The sequence below is a fragment of the Asterias rubens genome, chromosome 2 (genome assembly GCF_902459465.1).
Source record: "Asterias rubens chromosome 2, eAstRub1.3, whole genome shotgun sequence".
Taxonomy (NCBI): domain Eukaryota; kingdom Metazoa; phylum Echinodermata; class Asteroidea; order Forcipulatida; family Asteriidae; genus Asterias; species Asterias rubens.
In genome coordinates, this window is record NC_047063.1 from 18,046,367 (window position 1) to 18,065,087 (window position 18,721).

An 18,721-nucleotide genomic window follows, 5' to 3' on the forward strand; every position below is an offset into this window, starting at 1 on the left:
ATTCTGCAGACACAATAGACCTTTATCTCGCTGTCACCATCTTGGTCATGTTCCCTGTTCAGAGATGCCAAGTCCAGAGGCCAGCTATGCGTGAGATTTTTCAAAGCTCACCACCACTCCCCCTCCTCCCCCCCCCCTCCAGTTTTAGAAGGAGTTTCGAATTCGTCGCCCAACTTTTTTTTTTTTTTTTTTAATAAAACAAATTGCAGAAATTTAATTGTTGACCAAAAAATTGTTCCAAAATGCATAAAAAACCTCTTCAGAATAATTAAAACTCACATGAGGTATACAGGAGATGTTGATGGTTAATGTGGAGGTACGATTGTGTCAGATTATTTCCTTCCAATATAAAAATAAATTGACTAAAAATGATCTCCAAAATCCTCTGCTCACTTCTTTTGCCTGTTGTGTCTTCGCTAGTGGAGCGCATTTAACGAATTTGCTAAACGAATCGGGAAAAACTTGTGCGCAATAAGCATTTTGCGCTCTGCCCAATTTTAGCTGAATTTTTGTCCAGCCTCAGTTTGGTTACAATGAGTTGGAATTGAGTAAAATCAAAATGGCCACACCGTGATAAAGGTTTGTACTGTGTTTTGTCCCCCTTGCAATAAATAAAAAAAGGTTTTAAAAAACCTTTGCTCTGCCAAGTAAAATTTGGCAGAGAATTTAACCAACAAAATGATGCCGTTAAAATGGTAACTTTATCTGATTAACTTTTTTTCCTCTAAGCAAACTTAAGTTCTGCTTTAATAGTGAACTGTCAGCTCACTTGAAATTGGCGTGGATTATTTCGTTTTAATAAACAAAATTCTAATTTCAGTATAAGGGAAATATGACAAAAATTTTAATAGAATAAAAATAAAAAGTGTATTTTACAAATAAAATTAGTATAATAATAGTATAAGGTTTCAATACAAAAGTGTACACATTTTAGACACTATATTGTGTATGTGTAAATTGAGTACAAATATTCAAATGAATGAGGCCACCATTGGTAAAGTTAATGTCTGTATCCCAACAGAGGCCAAAGACAGTTTATTATTAGTTTCTTGTCCACCTATCTCTAAGAATTGATGGAGGATCTTTTTTTGTATTAATTATTTTGCATCCCCATTTGGAGTGTCCACTTTAAAAAACGTTTTGTTTGGGATTTAAAATGAAAATGGCCCGGCCGGTTTGACAAAGAGCCAAGATTGACTTCATTGCAATTCAATCGTAGTTGCTAGGTAAAGTGTGATGTCACAAAACCAATTACTATGGTAATACTGACAAATTGTCTTGCGAAGAAATGTTATGAGCCTTTTTGAGATATAGTGCACACAATGCTACGACAGTACTATTTAGATTTGGGTAAATTTGTCTGTATAAACCAGAATCACATGGGGCACTCCTATAGTGTCCACCATGCCTCAAAAAGGTTAAATGCTTTATCAAAGTTGGCTCCTTGACTCTCCAGATTGTAATGACTGCACGATTGACCCACTGCATTTGACATCACCATCGCAATGATCGTGTCTCTGTGTTTAGGGAGTGTCTCAAAAGTCAAAACAGTAGGATTGTTTCTTGTCGGATGGGATAAGGCTCACAGCACATGCAACATGTTTACCAGTGGTGTACACGATCAATTGAGTTTGTGTTTTAAACATGCCACAAACCATGGGTACAAGTTTGACTTCATTGCAACGCAACACTATTTATATATATATATATAAATACAAAACAAAAGGATATTTATAAAACTAAAGAGTTTAAAATATTAGTAAATCTAACACACTGTAGTAGTGGTGACAGCACAATTAATCGAGTAGTTGCGACTCGACTAAGCAATCAATAGTCGCGACTTCAACACTAGTTGCACTAGTCTCCCATGTTTACTCATAATTAAAGTCTAGTGTTCATGCTGCAGCCTAAGAAAAAAACGGAGCCCACCAGAAAACCGAACAATAGGAAAATACAAATTGTGGATATCCGCACAAAAATATCTCACATGTCGGGTATCTTACACTATTACTTACTTAGGGTAACAGTCACCGGTGCACTAACAACATTTAAAGCTAGCTCTGGGCTGTTTTTACGCTAGCTCCGGGCTGCCTAATATTCGTCATCCGTTTTCCTTTTGTACTTGCACAAAAGCTTGCTCAAGACTAGGCCTGGAATAACGAGGAGGCCCTGGTTTAGGTCTCCACCTTCAAAAGCTTCCCAAAGACTTGAAATGCCCTCAGAAAAATTAAAATGGCCTTGCCCTCTGAAAGATAAAATTTAAGGCATGCAAGAGCGCTACGAATAGGTTGAAGGAATTCTTTTTTACTGTGAGCGTAAAAGCTTGCGAGCGTGAAGCCTGCTTAAATACATTTATCTTTATCTTTTTTTTTCTTTTTTTTTTTCTTTTTTTTGGGGGGGGGTGGCGGATAAAAAGCGTATTTTCCAGTGAAAAAAAAAAGGTGATAAATCACACCCCTGTACAATGGAAAGCCTAGAATCCACATTACCGCTGCTACTACTTTCCCGTCTTCTCCATACTGTGACTGAGGTACTCCTGGGCAATCTTCCTGTCCGTCCTCTCATAGGTGGGTATTCTACTCGATGGTTTGGGATCGAGATCAATCACCACGGCTGAGTGCAAATACGACTTTCCGTTAGGCATACAAAGCGCCCCACTGTCACAAAAGAAAATGTACATTCATAAATACCAGGGACAGTTTATCCATTCAGACCAGTCAAGGGAAGATCACATGGCCATGTTAAAACATAGATTCAACACAAATAGAAGTGATTAAACATTACCTTACCTTATCGAGTCAAAAGAGGGGGCTATTAGCTGATTGGCGGAGCGTACATACTTCACAGAACAATTTAAGCTGGTAGGTCGCAATGTTCCGCGCACACAAGTTTGAAACTTTTGAGCAATAGCTTCACACACAAGTTTGAAACTTTTGAGCAATAGCTTTACACACAAGTTTGAAACTTTTGAGCAATAGTTTCACACACAAGTTTGAAACTTTTGAGCAATAGCTTCACACACAAGTTTGAAACTTTTGAGCGATAGTTTGAAATTTAACCGAATAAGTTTTAAACTTGAGCGTGAGGCGCTACTTTAGTTCACCATCAAAACAGTAGAATCTCAAGAGCAATAAATGAAAAAACTACAAACAAAAGACAAACAAAAAAAGGACACCAAAAAGACACAGAACTAGAGAATACCAACCAAAAAGCTAAACACAGCATAATCAGGGTAAAACCCTTATTTAAAAAAGATTTGCCCATTTCTTTTGAAGGTTATCAAGTGACTAATTTCTTGGAGCAAATACCTTTTCTATTTGAAGTGGATTAAAACAAACTCTTTGAAGGCAGTTATCAACAAAAGAGGCAAATCTTGACACTTATTAAACAAATAAATTTTTGATGACAACCTATTTTGTCCACATCCATACAAATGATCAAAAAGCGCACAACACATGTCAAATGATGATGAAATAATACACATTGATGTTTGGGTAAAACCAAGTATCAGTCTTCGAACTTAATGAAGATATTCACATCGATTTAAGAATGATATTTCTTCATGATCTATGATGACAACCTACCCGTCATAGTTTTCATCTACTAGCTGGGCTGCCACCATGATGGAACAATCTTTCACAGTACGTGTGATGAGAAACTCTCGAATCAACTGCACGGCATCTTTGATTGAGACGTTAGACAAGTCCAGTTTCTTCCCGTTGGACCCGTTATTGCTGATGCCAAGATGTACGCCATCAGCGTAGTTGAAGGTTCCTCCGTACGGGAAATCTAGAATGTAATTATGACTGAGGAGTGGAAAGGAAACAGATTTTGACCGTTAGAAAATTTGTTGATGCTTTTAACACACACAGCTTTAAGAATTAGTTGTCAAAGCATAAAATGTTTGTACAACCCCAAATCATTTTAAAATTATCAGTCAGTTTTCCTTGTGGTTTATTTTTTTGATATCTGAAATAAAAGTTGCATCCCCTTAAAGCCATTGGACACTTTCAGTAAACAGTATTGTCCAAAGGCCCACACTTTGTGTATCACAACTGATATAAAATTACAAACCTGTGAAAATTTAGGCTCAATCGGTCATCGGAGCCGGGAGAAAATAGTGGGGAAAACCCACCCTTGTTTCCACACGTTTCGCCATGTCACGACATGTAATAAAATAAATCCGTAATTCTCGACAACGAGAATTGATAATTGAGAATTGATAATTGTTTTAATGTTTGCTCGAAAAGTAAAGCATTTCATGGAATAATATTTCAAGAGAAGTCTTTCACCATTACCTTCTGTAAACCCTGTAAGTTATTTGTAAATGTGTGAACTTTTATTTTTTTTTCTGTTCCGAAAGTGTATAATGGCCTTAAGGTGATCCCCCTGGCTGCCCCTATCAGGTTGTATTGTAAACTTGGGTGTTACCCCTGGCTACACGACACCCCAAACAAAAACATTGACAAAATTGGGAGACCACCGAAATAGGGTTAGATATATTTCAGTTGGTACAATAATTCGGGAGGTCTTTGGTTCAAATCCCACCCTAGTAAAATTTTGCTTGGTTCAACCACAAATTTAAAATGTACCCAGTCAGTTTCCCATGTATTTTATTATTTGATTAACCATAAAATGGGTGGAGAGAACTCCCACATCGTACATGTATGGAGGTCTGAGATGAGTGAAGGCTCCACCCCTGCACCTACCTGTCTTCGGGATGCTCCTCCAAGTACTTTAAGACTTTTAGATACAGTGGGTAGATTTCATCAATCTCTAAGACGGACAGTGACTGGGCAGCGAGCAGTCTCTGAAGAATGCAGTTTTCAATCCCCTCAGCTTTCACACTGGTCTGAAACGAGTCTAACATCAAAATAAAACACTTTACAGTTACTGGTTTGACATCGGTGTATATGGGTAAAAACCAAAATGAATATTCTTTATCCCCGATGCAAATTTAACATCTATTAAACAGTTTGCAGTACCTGCTGCTAAAACATAGAATTCGAACTGCCTCTAGCCACCGGGCAATCTCAGTGGTCTAGTTGGTATGACACTGCTCTAGAATTGCAAAGGTCGTGGGTTCGAATCCCACCCGAGTAATATGCCTGTTATTTTTTTCACAGAATTCGGGTAAGTACTAAGTATACAGTGTTATAACACCCCTTGCAAGTATTCTGCCTGCTCATTGGTTTAGAGTGCGTCACATGACATGTCTTAGTTTCGCTAGACGACGGCCGTGTGATAGTGCGTCGGTTTGCCATGCGCTAGTCCGAAGACTAGCACACGGCGCCGTGCGCTAGTCCGACAGACTAGCACACGGCGTGCAGTACCCAGACGTCCGTTGCGTGTACGAGGATGATAAATTAATAGTCTGTAACCATTTCGGATTGCACGACACTACATGCAACACAGTAAGTAAAAGTGTTTGCAATCTGTATTCGCGTCGTCCGTGGATTGTAGCATTCAGGTCTGTAACTTAATAATAATAGTACAGTATTTAGAAATGTTTGGGGTGTTATAAAACAAATATTGACTGCTTTTACTCGTGCAATGGTTAAAAACTATGACTCCCTTGGTGATCCCCGGAGCGTTCTAAATATTTATGAAGGTTAATAAATATTACTCATCGGAAACCGAAACGAATCTCGTGCCACTAGTAGGAGCAGCCATCATTATCTGCAGCTCCGTTCACTGGTGAACGGAGTGAGCGCGCGCTCTTGACTATTTGGGAACCAGCGAAACTTGTTATAATGCCCGGATAGAGCAATACTGAAGCAATATTCCTGTCTCCGGAACTTTTACTGACACAATATTTTTTTGCCTCTAAAAGCCTGATATCAATAATAATAATAATTATAATAATAAAAAGCATTTATAAGGCGCAATATGAACACAGATTCCTAACAAGATGTACCTAACAATAAAAACATAAGGCTCAATACATGTCCAATAAAAAAATATAGGCTAAATACTAAGTAACCGGAAAATAACTGACATAAAAAGATTCAACAATAAAAACAAAAGTAGATACAAATTTAAAACATCAGAAACAACAGACCTAGATATATATTTATATATACATATAAAAATAGAAATATTAAAAATACAAGAATTTTTTTTAATCAACATAAAAAGATTCAATAATGAAAACAAAAGTAGATACAAATTTAAAGCATTAGAAACAACATACCTAGATATATATATATATACACACATAAAAACGGAAATATTAAAAATACAAGAAAATAATCCATCAATATACATTGAACAAGGAGCAATAGCAAATGAAACAAGCCGGCATCGGCATTCATGCAACTCAACACCCCTTGTGAAACCACCCTGACACTGATACATACTGCAGGCCTATGAGCTTTCTTTTTGAAAGGGGCAAGGGCACCAAGGCATTTTCTCCTTGGTAAAGGGCACCCTATGAGGAAATTAATTTCTACTGGAACATTTCAAGGGCACCAAGGCTATGACCAGGGGGCATAGAGGCAATCGCCTTCCTTGCCTTCAGGAAGTATCAGGCATGATTTTTATTTTCAACAATAGCTACTTTTGTATTTTGCCACTGAAAGGATGTAAGTCTCCTGCTAACCTACCTTTAGTCTTATAGCCACTTTCCTTGCAGAATTGTGCACCTAGGCTCGGCCTGGACGAAACATGGTGTGTGATGCCGTTTTGCACATTGTTTGATAATAAGGTCCTGATTAATACATCCAGAAAGGCCTGTACACATGAGCTGCAAAAACAACAACAACAACATTAATTTTATTAATTGATGGTAACTTTATAAAATAATTTTGTTTTAATGCGAGCTGCCAGACACACAAGGCCTGAAAGCCACTTCAAGGTGTGAGCTTGCACATATATTTTTGATGTAGTTTGATTGTTAACCAAATGCCATTAGTCTGCGACTTTTTATTTGGTGTTGTTTTTTTATATAAAAATAAACCAATTTGGAATTGGTTACAATTATTTTGTCCAGACACCGTTATCACCTACTCCTAGGGCTGAAACAAGGTTCCCCCTTTTTACAGTCCATACGAATGTAAGCTTGGGTATCATCAGTTCGAAGCCTGGCCGGTAGAGCATAAAGCACTACCTCCCCAATTTTACATAGCAAATGTCATGACCGGGATTTGAACCCATACTCTGCTGATAAAACACCAGAGCTTGAATCCGGTGCTCTTAACCGCTCGGCAATGACACGCCACTAATAATAATAATAATAATAATAATAATAATAATAATAATAATAATAATAATAATAATAATAATAATAATAATAAACAGCATTTATAAGGCCCATTATGAATCAAAGATTCCTCAATGCGCCTAACAATAAAAACTAAAATGCAAAAATCAAGACCAACTAAAATAATATAGGCTAAATAATTTTAAACAATGCAGACAAAAGTATATACAAATTTAAAATATTAGAAACAGCAGACCTAGAAAAATTATATAGGGCATAAACCCATAAAATGGAAATTTTTAATTGTAATCCATCAATTTACAACGAAATATGAACAATAAGCAAATGTACAAACGTGCTTAGTGACTAAACAGATTCAATAATGCACACAAAACTAGATTCAAATCTAAAACATTTAGAAACAATAGACCCAGATATATAAACACATAAAAATGGAAATATTAAAAAATAGTTATAATAATAGAAATAAGAACACTTATAGTGCGCCAGTATCCATCAAGTCTCGACCCTCAAGGAACGAACAAAATACAAACTAGAAAATAATAGTATAGCAACATTTCAAAAACAGGATATAAACAACAATCAATACAAAAACAATATATGAAACTAGGCCAAACTACTGGAAGAGATGGGTTTGAGAGCAAGTTTGAAATCACAAAGGGTGAATAGGCGTTGTGTTTTATGTGAAAGCTGATTCCAAAGGGTGTGATCCCTGGCTATACCGCAGTATATGGCTTCTGACTGGTACCCCAAACAAAGCTGTTGACAAAACGGAGGCCACAAACATTGTTACATAAGGCTAGATAGATAGCTCAGTTGGTAAAGCGCCAGCAGCATGATCCAGTGGTAAGAGGTTCTAATCATGCTCAAGTATTTTGTTATCTTTGATCAACCCAAACACTTTCTGCAAAAGAAAGCGTCAGAATAAAAGTGGAAAAAAATAGTTGATGGCCTGACGTTTCGACCATAGCAGAGCCTTTCTCAAAGGCTTTGAGAAAGCCTCTGCTAGGGTCGAAACGTCAGGCCATCAACTATTTTTTGCATTTATACCCTCGGTCCATTTAGCTGGTATGTTGTTTGCAACAGCTAATTCTATTTTCTCAGAATAAAAGTGGGACATAACAGTGTCCAACATACCTTTCAAGAGGGTTTTCTTCAATCATCTCAGTCGAGGTGCCATCCCCAAAGTAGGGCTTCAACTGATTCACCAAATCCTGCTGCTCCTGCAGTGATGGCGTTGATTTCTCAAAGACCTGATAAATTAGAACACCGTCCTGGAATGGAAAAATTTTGCCATTTGAAAAACTGCTCACGTGATAATAAAATAATAGTGGCTCCATATCTGTCACTCAGTGACACTCAAGGTGCTTCAACATTCAGTATTTTCCTGCAAGATATTGTGGAGCTGGATGTATGAGACAAATTCCTTAACATAGCACAAAGTGCTGTGGTGCAATATGCAGCCGATCCGACCAGGCACAACAGGGCGTACCCATTCTCTTTTCAAAAAGTGCACTGGGTTATTTTAATATGCATACCACAACAAATAGGACCAACGACTTGACATCCAAAGGAGATGCAGTAATAATTGTTAAATGTCTTGCTGAGGACACAAGTGTTGATCAGAAACACCAGAGCTTAAAGCCATTGGACACTTTCGGTAAACAGTATTGTCCAAAGGCCCACTCCGGTCATCAGAGTCGGGAGAAAATTACGGGAAAACCCACCCTTGTTTCCGCACGTTTCGCCGTGTCATGATATGTGTTTACTATAACCCGTAATTTTCGTTGTCGAGAATTGATAATTGTTTTAATGTTTTCTCAAAAAGTAAAGCATTTCATGGAATAATATTTCAAGAGAAGTCTTTTACCATTTACTTCTGTAAACCCTGTAAGTTATTTGTAAATCTGTGAACTTTTTTTTGTTTTCCTGTTCCGAAAGTCTTTAATGGCTATAAGTCTGGTGTTTTTCTTTGCTCAGCCAAAACAAGTCACAATGGACGCAAAGTGGTCCCCTTTATTGTGTTCTGCTGTACGGCGATGTTGATATTTGTTGTAAAATGCTAACATAGAGGGCATACACAGTAGACAAAGGCGAAGATCTGGCACAGCGTTTTCCTGATTTTATCTAAATGGCCAGCCACACAACCATGATGGAAGAAAACTATAGACAAAATCAAATAAACTTTCATCAATAATAATAATAAAATTCCCTTACCTTACAAATTCTGAAATTATTCTGGGGGTTTCTAAGTAGCATATTGAGGCAGTATTTCATACGAGGTGGGTCACTGGAATGGAGAAAAGAAGGTTTTGTAAGTCATTAGCATGTGCACTGCTAAGTTGAAATAGCGCCTTCTTGTGTCCTATTAAAAATGTATTTATGTACAGAGAAAATCATGGGCCAAGGCTCATGAATAAATTGCATACCCATAACCCAAAGAGTTTAATGGAATTTTGAAAATATTGTGCTCCCAACAACCCAAAGAGTTTAATGGAATTTTGAAAATATTGTGCTCCTGGGATTTTTGACCTTCAACCAAGAGTTGTTGGGTAGAAAATTTTGATAACAAGCATTGGGCGATGGTGGCAGCAGCAGCAGCCAGTCCTGCTACGATGGGCAGCAACCTCTCGTCAATAACCCCTTGAACTAAGAAACAACGCTGATTGGCTCCCAAGAATAAAAAAAGCTACTTTGTGTGTACAAATATATAGTTGGTAATGCTCAGACCGAACTTAGCTCAAAGTCAAGACGCTGTGACCACAGGTTTTTGCCATGTTAGATATTCAATTTTGCCATCCAGGGTGATCTTGGGCAACATGCACAGCCCGATAGTGTTCTAGGCTAATGGAGTACACACTTGTATGGCGCTTGTTGGATACCTAGTACTTGCATGTGGAGGCGATTCCACCTCAAATGAATCACATTTTGACGCGGCCATCACCCTATACTCAAGACATTATCACAAGATCAAAGAGGAATGAGAGGGGACCAGTGGCTCTTTAATTTGATGCCTCTTTTGCAGGTTTACCGTACTTGAGCGGGCGTGTAAAGTGGATCGCCGGGGAAAATGGTCCGGCGAGATCAATCAACCCTAGGAACAAGGCTGGGCAGCAGTAGCTGCAGCAGCAATAGCAATAGCTGTCGTTAACCCCTGGGGTGATTCAATGGTCTTACCAAGAAAAGAGATCCAGTGGACAGTATTGACTATGATGCTCCCACACACCATTCTGGACCTAAACAGTCAAACAAACACATACGTCAGTGATTAACTTCTAGATCACAGCTGATACAAAAAGCTGCATTGATTTTCCTCATCAGAAAGGTAAATCCCAAATGGATAATTTTCTGATTCAAAACAAAGTATCTTCCATTGAAAAATAAACCAAGTTCCCTTTCCTTAAACCTCTATTTGGTGTTGTTTTGTTATTAAACAATCAAATTGATTGGTCTTCAGTGAAAACAAAACCCAACTTGATTGGTCAATGATTTACTGGCCAGTTTGATTATGTAGCAGAACAGTCAATGTGATTGGTTAGTGAAACTAAACAGCCAAACTGATTGGACATTCGATAAAAAGTCCAATTTGATTATGAAGCAAAACAGACAATGTGATTGGTTGGTTGGTGAAACCAAACAGTCAACTTGATCGGTCATTGATACCCAAAATTATTATTATTATTATTATTTATTCGACCAATACAAGGTACAACAAACAAGTTACAATAGCACAAGACAGAACATTAACGGGAAAAGAAAAAAACAATTATAAAAAAGCAAGAAGAAAGGAAAATAAATACAGAATTAAATAAAGGAATAAGTAAGGTTAAATTAAATTAACTTAAATAAATTATTTGAAAAAGAAAACAAAAGCAAAAAATAAACACAATAAGAGGGCGGCTGAGGGCGGAGCATGCAGGAGGAAAACAAAACCAAATGGGAACGACAACCAGAAGGGATAAAAAACAAAGACAAATCATGCGGGTCAGGGGTAACAAAAGTAAACCAAATTACTGTTGCTCGGAAGCATGCTGCCCCACGCATGACCAACAAACACAATGAACTCAGAAACAACAAAAGGGAAGGGAAACCAAAAGGGGATCGTTCACGACCTGCATGCAAACAAATGTTTGATTATGTTTGAAAATGTTTGATTATATAACAGTGGAATTGGTTGGTGGTAAAACCAAAGAACCACCACCATTGGTCGTTGATAAAATAATAATACAATATAATAATAGTATCTTATATAGCGCACGTATCTACCAACAAGGTACTCAAGCACTGAGTATATACAAACTTTCAGAAAGATAGGTTATTGCAGTGATGAATACTTGGACCTACATGTAATTATGAAGTACCTTATAAGGGTGTACAAGGTGCTTCGGCGCATTCAGCAGCCGCAGCCACAGCCAGGAACACCTGGTTAATTGTCTTGCTTAAGGAAACAAGTGTCATGTCTGGGGATTCGAACCCACACTCTGCCCAGCTCTTAACCGCTCAGCAACAACATTTGCACGCCAAATTTGTTATACAGGCAATTTGATTGGTGGATAAAAAGAAAGAACCAATTTGATTGGGTGTTTATTGATACCTTATGGTGTTGATGCAGACACACACGGCAGACTGAATACTTAATGGCAAGATCATCTGGAATATGGTGAGAAACGGGAAGAAAACCTTTCTTCGGCTGAAACAAGAGATATGAAAATGAACAGACTCATTAAAAAGTTCAGGCTCTGGCAGATTTTGTATAATCCCAGAAATATGCAAATATAATGAATGATTATTGAAACCAATGATTTGAATATTTGGATTGTTAAAACAGGCCTGGAATTAAATGGAGGCCACAGAGGCCATGAAATCCATTGCCCTGGTCTTGACCTTGGTGCCCCTTTACCATAGACTTCCGGATTTGCCAAAGTGCCCTTTGCCCCCCCCCCAAAAAAAAGAAAAGAATGTGAAGCGTACTCATACAAACCATTATAAAATAGAATAGAAATGCAAAATTAAAGTACCTTTATTTCAATACTAAATGTGGGATTATCAGACGTTTTCTCTGGACTTGGCAAGAAGCAGAAATCTGGAAAGCTGAGAACGTATGACTTGTTGACATCGATCTGGGAACCGCGACGTTTCTCGGGGCGCTGATGCCCAAACCTCTGGATGGCGGCCTCAAGGAATTTTCTTGTGGTTGGGATCATTTTCTGGAAAGAATTGCCAAAAAAGAAGAAGTTGATTTACGTGACGCATGCTCAAACACTATCATACAAGTGCTATTATGGAATACCAGAAAAATAATAGTCCCATATTGGATGCAAATGCACTATCTTTTTTCCCTATTCAATGAGCACATTACAAGTTTGATAACAAATTTCCATTCAAGCAAACTTGACGCATAGCTGAAACTTGGAAATTTAATGTGTTTGTCCATTGTCAAATATTTTTCGAATCTTGCTGAAAAGAAACAGGGTACCAACTCAAAAGTCATGTCATTCACATCGATGTGAATGTTGCCCCATTTTGATTTCAAAAAAGCAATATTTTCTGCTTTGGGCCCAACGTATAACTGGAATGCGTTGACTATTTAAATTGAAGTTTGTTTAGCCGATTTGTTTTTAAAGACAGTGGACACTATTGGTAAATGTCATACACCAGTCTTCTCACTTGGTGTATCTCAACATATGCATGAAATAACAAACCTGTGAAAATTTGAGCTCAATCGGTCGTAGAAGTTGCGAGATAATAATGAAAGAAAAAACACCTTTGTCACACGAAGTTGTGTGCGTTTAGATGGTTAATTTCGAGACCTCAAGTTCTAAACTTGAGGTCTCGAAATCAATTTCATTGAAAATTACTCCTTTCTCGAAAACTACGTCACTTCAGAGGGAGCTGTTTCTCACAATGTTTTATACCATCAACCTCTCCCATTACTCGTAATCAAGAAAGGTTTTATGATGATAATTATTTGAGTAATTGCCAATAGTGTCCACTGCCTTTAACTTCACATGTGTTTGTACAACAACAACCTTTAGGGCTTATCACACTGAATGAATTACATTGATCTGTCATCATGGTAATTGTTGTTGCGTACACAGCGTGTGAGCACAGATGCTCAGAAATCGTTAACATCAGGCAATATCTGGCAACAATAAAAAATTCCTGATGAATATTGCGTAATGTCAAAAAAATAAAATAAAATACATACTATGATCCGTAGATCTGTTGCCCCACATCTGGGGTACACAATAAAATTAATATAAATTTAACATAGTATGGTACACAAAGCAATAATGAAAGCAGATAATTATTCAACCAATAATAAATAATAAATATCTAATAAGAATAACAAATAAATAAGTAAAAAATAGCAGATAAGGGAAGAATAAACAATAAAAGGAAGTAAATAAATAAATAAAAGTAAACTTGCGGATAAATTAAAACGACTTAAAATATTGCACGAGTGAATGGGCTAAATAAACCAAACTATTAAATAGTATCATCCTATGAGGCAACTTTAGTTCCTTGAACAAATAGATTTTGTATTGCTTAAAGGAGAGTCATAGACTAGGTATTTGTCAGCATGATGCTGATTTATATAGGCAGAATTATAGAGCAAGCTAGTCCAAACACTGAGACCATTTCATGAACTGACTCCGTGGTAGTGCAGTTAATTACGATCCTATAGACGATGTGACCTATGTTTACATTCAAACCGCCCTCTGTTGACAAAACACTACATACGTCATGTTTCGCCGGGCAAAGAGTTGCGTAGTCATAGTAAGATTGCGTACACTTTCTAGCTGGCTGCCAAAACACAAAGGTTTTGCCCGGCGGTATGCGCGCGAATCATGTTATGGTTTTCCTGTGACGTCAGAGGTCACATCGTCTATAAGCTAAGGTAGTAGTCCCATCAAATTTTCTATACATTCTTTTCAGAACTAAGAAGTCTCCCGAACAATCCGATAAATCTACTCCACGGTAGTAGAATATAGAAAGACAGTTCTCTGAAGAACTAACTCTACCTGGCAAGTAGATACACACATGGTGTTACCGCAAACCAAATAATTATAATTGATACCTCACCATGCAATGCCTCAAATCCTATACAGAATTATAAAGAAAGGTACAAGGTGTCACATTTGAAAGTTTCAGCTGGATACATGCATGTTATCAACTAGTAAAAAAACTGTCGCAGAATTCTCACGAATCCATCCCTGTTTAGCGAAGTGATCGCGGGTATCAACTGCATCTTTTATCGTGTAATCTATAGCAACAAGTTAAAGGAAAATTAAGGGTTAAGAATACGTACTGGGAGGCAGATGAACTTTGACCCCAGTATTGGCTGGATCAATGTCTTGACATAATCATGGCAGAGGGTCCAATCTTCATCGCAAACCTGAAATAAAAAATATATATTAAAAAAATTTAAAAAATAAATTTAATTCAAATCATTTTGACTCTAAGCTGGTTGAATGATGAAACCCATCATTTAAGGTAAAATACATAATTGTATTTCATAATCCAGAAAAGACTGAAAATACTATGTTTTTTATGTAGTTTCGCTTTATCTTGACACCATTCTTTAAACAAATGATTTGATTCATATCCATTGTTTCAGACTTACAAGTTCTGGCTCTTTTTTCCCTGAAAAAAAAATATCGCAAAATAAAAAAATATAAATACGACTTTCTTAACAGGAGATTGGAAGCACTAGCAAAGCGAGGACCCAGGTATATGAGACAAGCAGCACGGTTTTAGAGTAACAGGTGTATTTTGATTAAATTGGCCTCATGTAACTGTATGTATATACCAACATGTAAAGTAATCTGGGCTTGGACTTTCTTAACAGTAAGCCCAAATGGCCATTAAGGGATTTAAAGAGGTTGGAATGGCAGGGAGACGCACAAAAGATGTGTGAATGGTATCACAATATAAAAGGATTAGTTCCATTGTGTGCTTTTACTTAAAACCATGAAAAGAAAACATTCCAACTCCTCATATGAATGAGCAAGCACAATCTCTTTAAATTGTATACCCTATTTTTTTTTTTTTTTTTTTTGGGGGGGGGAGATGGTGTGTGGACAGGGGGGGGGGGTGGACAGAGGGGGGGGGCTGACCTTTTGAGAGGAGTCTCTGGCATCCGTCTTCCTCAATTTCAGTATCCTTCTAATCTATAAAAACAAAACACAACCCAAAGTTGTTGTTAGAGAAGTAGAAGTACATATTACTACTTCATTCCATTTCCAAAATAATTTCATAATCAAAAAGTAAACAAATAATCTTTTTAGTGTCCATCGTCAGCAACTTACTATACCCATAGCACCAAGAGTACTAAAGCCATAGCAACATCAGCGTCTACTCTTGGTACGTAGACATTTATTTGGGTGTCATAAAACAAATATTCATTGTTTTTACTTGTGCTATGATAAGAATGTCTGATTGTGTTTCATAAGTAATGTCATAGTCGTTTTGACCATTACTTAAAACCGGTTTCAATTGCTACCACTAATACATCAGAAAGATGACCAGACATGTTTTAACATGGGCTACTAAAACTTCCTAGCAAGCCAATTGTCCCAATTCACTTGACGTCATCATCAGCTTAATCTTGGATGCGCCATTTTGGTGGTGAATGTCAACATGTGTTATTCAGAGAAGTGCGCATTTTAGGCAACGTGGCGTTTACACTTCATTTACATGTACATCTATTGACCACCAACATGGTGAGCGTGGCATCAGTCGTCGCGTGTGACGCGCGTGCAAGGGTTCAATAGCACAGTGCGTTACACATACCTTTGGGTTAAAGATGACAAACGAACTGCTTCCTTCAGCTCTGTAATGCCAGTTGTCTATATTGAGCACTGGTCCCACATCAGGACCTGCCATTTCTTACAGTGTTACCTTAACATGTCTACAAAGAATAAACAAGGTAAGACTATTATTGTGGTTTTTACTGGTTAATACACATCCTGGAATTCTTCAATAAGTGGCCAGGGGTGGATTTTACAAAAAGTTAAGACTTATCTCGAGTTAGGACGGGTAACTCTTCCTAACTTATAGGACTAGCCTTAAGTTTTTAACATCTCCTAGGGCTTTGTTAGGACTACTAGTCCTAACTCTTTGTGAAATTGACTCCAGGTAGTTCCAACTCTCAGTAAAATTTGACAATCAGGCATGGCTTGCATTCAGAGCGAAAATCAACAAGATCGTAGGGCTTGTTGAAGTTCAATATTTTCAGGGGACCAGAATTTATTTCACGTGACCAGAATCAAAATGAGTTGAACAAGTCATAAGAGAAGATCTATCTCATTTTTCGTTTTGTGTGGTAAGTCACTGAGAGTCATTGCTTAGTTGCTGATCATTTGGTAAGCCCTATGATTAATAGTCAGGTCGTAGTAGTTCCACAAAACAAATGTAAGAAATACAGAGAAGTATTGCAATATATGCAATAGTCATGTATTTTTTAACTTAGAGGGCGATATTTGCAATCAAAGTGGTACGACCTGCTAATAAGAACTTAGTGTTTTAGATGTATAGATGGTGGGCTGAAATGGCGACTAATTAAAAGACTGATGTGAAAAGAGAGCCATAACAGCCCAACAAGTTTGGTATTATAGGTCCAAGATGGGGTACTCATTAGTATAGTAATAGTTGTTACTGGTTATTACTACTTCGTGGTTAAGAATCTTGTTTTTCTAACTTTAAAATTTAACATTTTATTAACAAAAAACAGAGTGAAGGTGATTTGGATATCATTACCTAAGGTTCAATAATTTGTTAAACTTAGCAGTCAGCAATCCAAGGCAAATTCCCTATGGGAAGGTCAACTAAAAGTGTTCGCTTTAATTTAAGCCTTTCCTACTCAAAACACCATTTAGGAAATATTTTGAAGAAAAATTGACAAAAACTTACCAGATCCCGGAGCGAATTCCCAGGTTCATATTTTGAACCTGTCGCATCGCTTTGCAAATGCATTATTTTGTTGTTGGGCTAAACCATTCTGTAAAAGGGGTGTTACAATGTTGCAGTGCTGCAGTGCATGCGCGCCATTATGAGTGAACGGCGTGCAATGCAAACGGACAGCGCCGGGATCTGGTAAGTTTTTGTCTATTTTTCTTCGAAATATTTCCTAAATGGTGTTTTGAGTATTATGGCAGGCTGCATTAGACATTGCGGATTAAGTTCGTACCCTCAGAATTTGTGTCATGATTTTTGAAAGTGGTAAAAATGGGGCAAATCTGGTGACTAGCTGTCGAAATTGTACGTGTTGGACCAGATTAACCATTTTCGCTCGAACCTAGCTCGTAACCCTCCGGCCTGGCGGCCGTCGGGAGGAGGGTTACGTTATCGCAACTATGTCATGATTTGATTGGGGTAATCTTTTTTTAAATGTCCGCGCTCAGTAACGTAGTCTTGAAATCAACTCTTGAGGGATTCGTAGCCTAGCAGAAAAGTGTTTGTATGGCACCACCACTTTTTTAATAGATGAAATAGTACTAGAATTTACTTCATTGAGATATCCCTTTGTGTGAAAATGAGTGAAAGAGTGGTGGCACCATACAGAAAGTTATCCGAAGAAATTTTGGGATAACTTTCCGTATGGCGCCACCACTTTTTCACTCATTTTTACAAAAAGGGATATATCAATCAGGTAAATTAGATACTATATTATTTTATTTCGAATGAAAAAGTGGTGGCGCCATACGGAAACTTTTCCAAATTTTGAAAAACATTATTTGATTGAATTAGCCTAGGACCTGTTTCCTGTTGTGTTATAATTTTTTTTTTTAAGGTAAATTAATTATTTTATTGAAACATTTTTGCTGCCTGGTCTGGTGAGTTTTCAAGGGGAAGGTGCCAAAGAGTCCGGTAATGCGACATTCGGTCACCCCTCACACACTCCCACTGCTAGACTCTAGAGTATTTATGGGGCTACCCCCCTCCCCCAACCCCACCCCACCCCCCGGCCCCCACAGCAAACTGAACTGACAGAATGCACGAATTTATGTGTACAGCATGCAATCCAGTGTGACACACGGTGACACTGTTAGTGTCAGTCCGGAAACTGGACCGCACCTAAAACTAACAAAACAAAAACTCTCCCAAATTGGGACTCGGCATTTTCTGAAACATGTGAGAGTTAACACTTGTTTTTACTCCTTGCTTTAATAAAGAACGTATATCTAAGACATCTCCGCAGTAATAGAAAAACCCACCCCAAAACAAACAGTCTTACCGTGAGATTCAACGATGATGTTGCTAGCCATTCGATCGACAACATGAATGATCACTCGTGTCGTACATTAGACTGGTCCCCCGTCTTTTACGAGCACGCATCGGAGTGTGGCGTCTGGGCTCTATTTCATAAAGCCACAAAAAAAAACTTGCTAAGCACATAAAAGTGCTGTTTAGCATAACTAATTACTTTAAGTTTTTTTTATTGTTTTGACTTATGCTCAACTCAATTTTGCTAAGCAAAGCCAAAGAAAATTGTAA

General features: G+C 37.6%; 1 protein-coding gene across 1 annotated transcript; it reads right to left on the reverse strand.

Annotated features, from left to right (window-relative positions):
- Positions 1-523: 523 nt before the first annotated feature.
- Positions 524-18,547, reverse strand: LOC117306833 (inositol-pentakisphosphate 2-kinase-like). Its single transcript, XM_033791373.1, has 13 exons — positions 18,462-18,547; positions 16,019-16,136; positions 15,343-15,396; positions 14,535-14,621; positions 12,241-12,429; positions 11,817-11,912; positions 10,400-10,458; positions 9,440-9,512; positions 8,360-8,496; positions 6,606-6,745; positions 4,710-4,863; positions 3,585-3,806; positions 524-2,657 (listed from the first exon to the last, which is right to left on the reverse strand). The coding sequence occupies exons 2-13, from the start codon at positions 16,109-16,111 to the stop codon at positions 2,498-2,500; spliced, it is 1,464 nt and encodes a 487-aa protein (XP_033647264.1). The 5' UTR covers positions 16,112-16,136; positions 18,462-18,547; the 3' UTR covers positions 524-2,497.
- Positions 18,548-18,721: the final 174 nt, after the last annotated feature.